Source organism: Pundamilia nyererei, unplaced genomic scaffold, assembly GCF_000239375.1.
Source record: "Pundamilia nyererei isolate P.nyererei 1_Seehausen unplaced genomic scaffold, PunNye1.0 scaffold00116, whole genome shotgun sequence".
NCBI classification, from domain to species: domain Eukaryota; kingdom Metazoa; phylum Chordata; class Actinopteri; order Cichliformes; family Cichlidae; genus Pundamilia; species Pundamilia nyererei.
This window is the reverse complement of record NW_005187517.1, coordinates 1,477,341-1,478,845: the sequence shown is the minus strand read 5'-3', so window position 1 is coordinate 1,478,845 and position 1,505 is coordinate 1,477,341. Positions and strand designations below refer to the sequence as shown.

Here is a 1,505-nt window from a genome sequence, read left to right as displayed (position 1 = left end):
GGGGGTCATATGATTGTTGGGTTTTTCTCTGTATCTATGAAGCGCCTTGAGGCGACTTTTGTTGTGATTTGGCGCTATATAAATAAAATAAAATTGAATTGAATTGAATTAAAAACAAGTAGAAAGGCTGAGTTGTTAGACCACATACTACATGGGTGCTAACACTATGAGCAATGAGTCCTAAGTTTCATTATGCTGGCTGCAGGTCTCTGTCCTCTTTGCTAAAAAAAAAGAAACAAAACAAAAACAAAAAAACAATGACACTGACCCAGGTAAGGTAGTTTCTGCTGAATATTTCCAATCTGTATGCTAAGCTAACTAAACTGTTAGCTAGCTCAAACGTCATACTGGTTCAGCATGAAGGTAAAAAAGTAGATTTCCCAAAATGCCAAACTATTTTTCTAACAGCACTTTAGAGGCAAACATGATTCTGAGTGAGAATGCGGTAAGTCTGGTAAAATTCAGTAATGTTCATATACCCACCCGATGAATGATCCCTGCAGAGTGAATGTACTGTGAAGAAAGAGAAGAAACTGTTTACACCCACAGTATAACACAGCATGTGTCATGTTTAATATAGCAGGCAGTTGCACAGGTTTACTACTCTGTAAACAAAGCCTCCACCCGCACCAGCAAACCCAGTTGCTGTGATGTCACAGAAGCACTGATAACAAGAAGAAAACATCTTGCGATCAAAGATTCTGGCAGTTAAATTCAAAGACACAAAGCTGGCATTGTTTCCCACTTTGAAACCAGAATTCCATACAGTATCCTGGTTACACATTGACGAGCATTACATGAGAAGCATATGTAAAGCTAACTCAGTCTAGCATCCATTAACCGAACAGGCTGGGTGTGCTCTGAGTATTTAAAATAAACACAGTTTACATTTAAATAATATAGACTGAATTTAGAACAACTTAGTAAGTCCAGAGAACTGATTCCCCAATCTTAATTTGCAAGATTTATTTCAGTTTGTGTCGCAAAGAATAAAGATTTAACAAAGGTTTAACAAATATGCCAGACACCATATTTATATACAGTCCTCCATTTTCAGTGGTGATTGGAAAGTTTTCTGACAAGTAGTTCATGGCCAGGTGAGGCCGATTAAGCAGATAAAAGGTCTGGATTTGATTTGGTAGCTGTTCACTGGACTTAGGCTGAACACAGTAAACCTGTCAGAGAAACATTGAAAAACAACAATCTGGTTCATTCTTAAAACGTAGGAAACCACTCAGCTCAGTGACAGCAAAAGGCCCGAGAGGACGATGACAACCACGGTCTGAAGACGTAGAGACTGGTCATGTTTCTCAGTAAATATCTGAGAATACAGACTTGAGCGAATACATTCATTTCGTCATGTTAGGAAGCTGTCTTTCGTTTTCACTCTGCATGTTTCACCTTGTGCTGCTGCTGCAGTCTTTTATTACCTTAAAGCATTCAGTTCAGACTTGTTACTTGCTGACTGCGGCACAGTGGTGCAGCGGTTAGCACTATCGCCTCAC

The 1,505-nt window shown here is 39.2% G+C and overlaps 1 protein-coding gene across 1 annotated transcript in view; it reads right to left on the bottom strand.

Annotated features, from left to right (window-relative positions):
• Positions 1–1,505, bottom strand: part of LOC102194943 (mitogen-activated protein kinase 14A) — a 14,612-nt gene that overhangs the window by 6,038 nt on the left and 7,069 nt on the right. Inside the window, exons 4-5 of the mRNA XM_013913130.1 lie at positions 631–664; positions 484–513 (exon numbers count right to left, since the gene is read on the bottom strand). Coding sequence (XP_013768584.1) covers positions 484–513; positions 631–664 — 64 coding nt within the window. The remainder of the gene's footprint in view (positions 1–483; positions 514–630; positions 665–1,505) is intronic.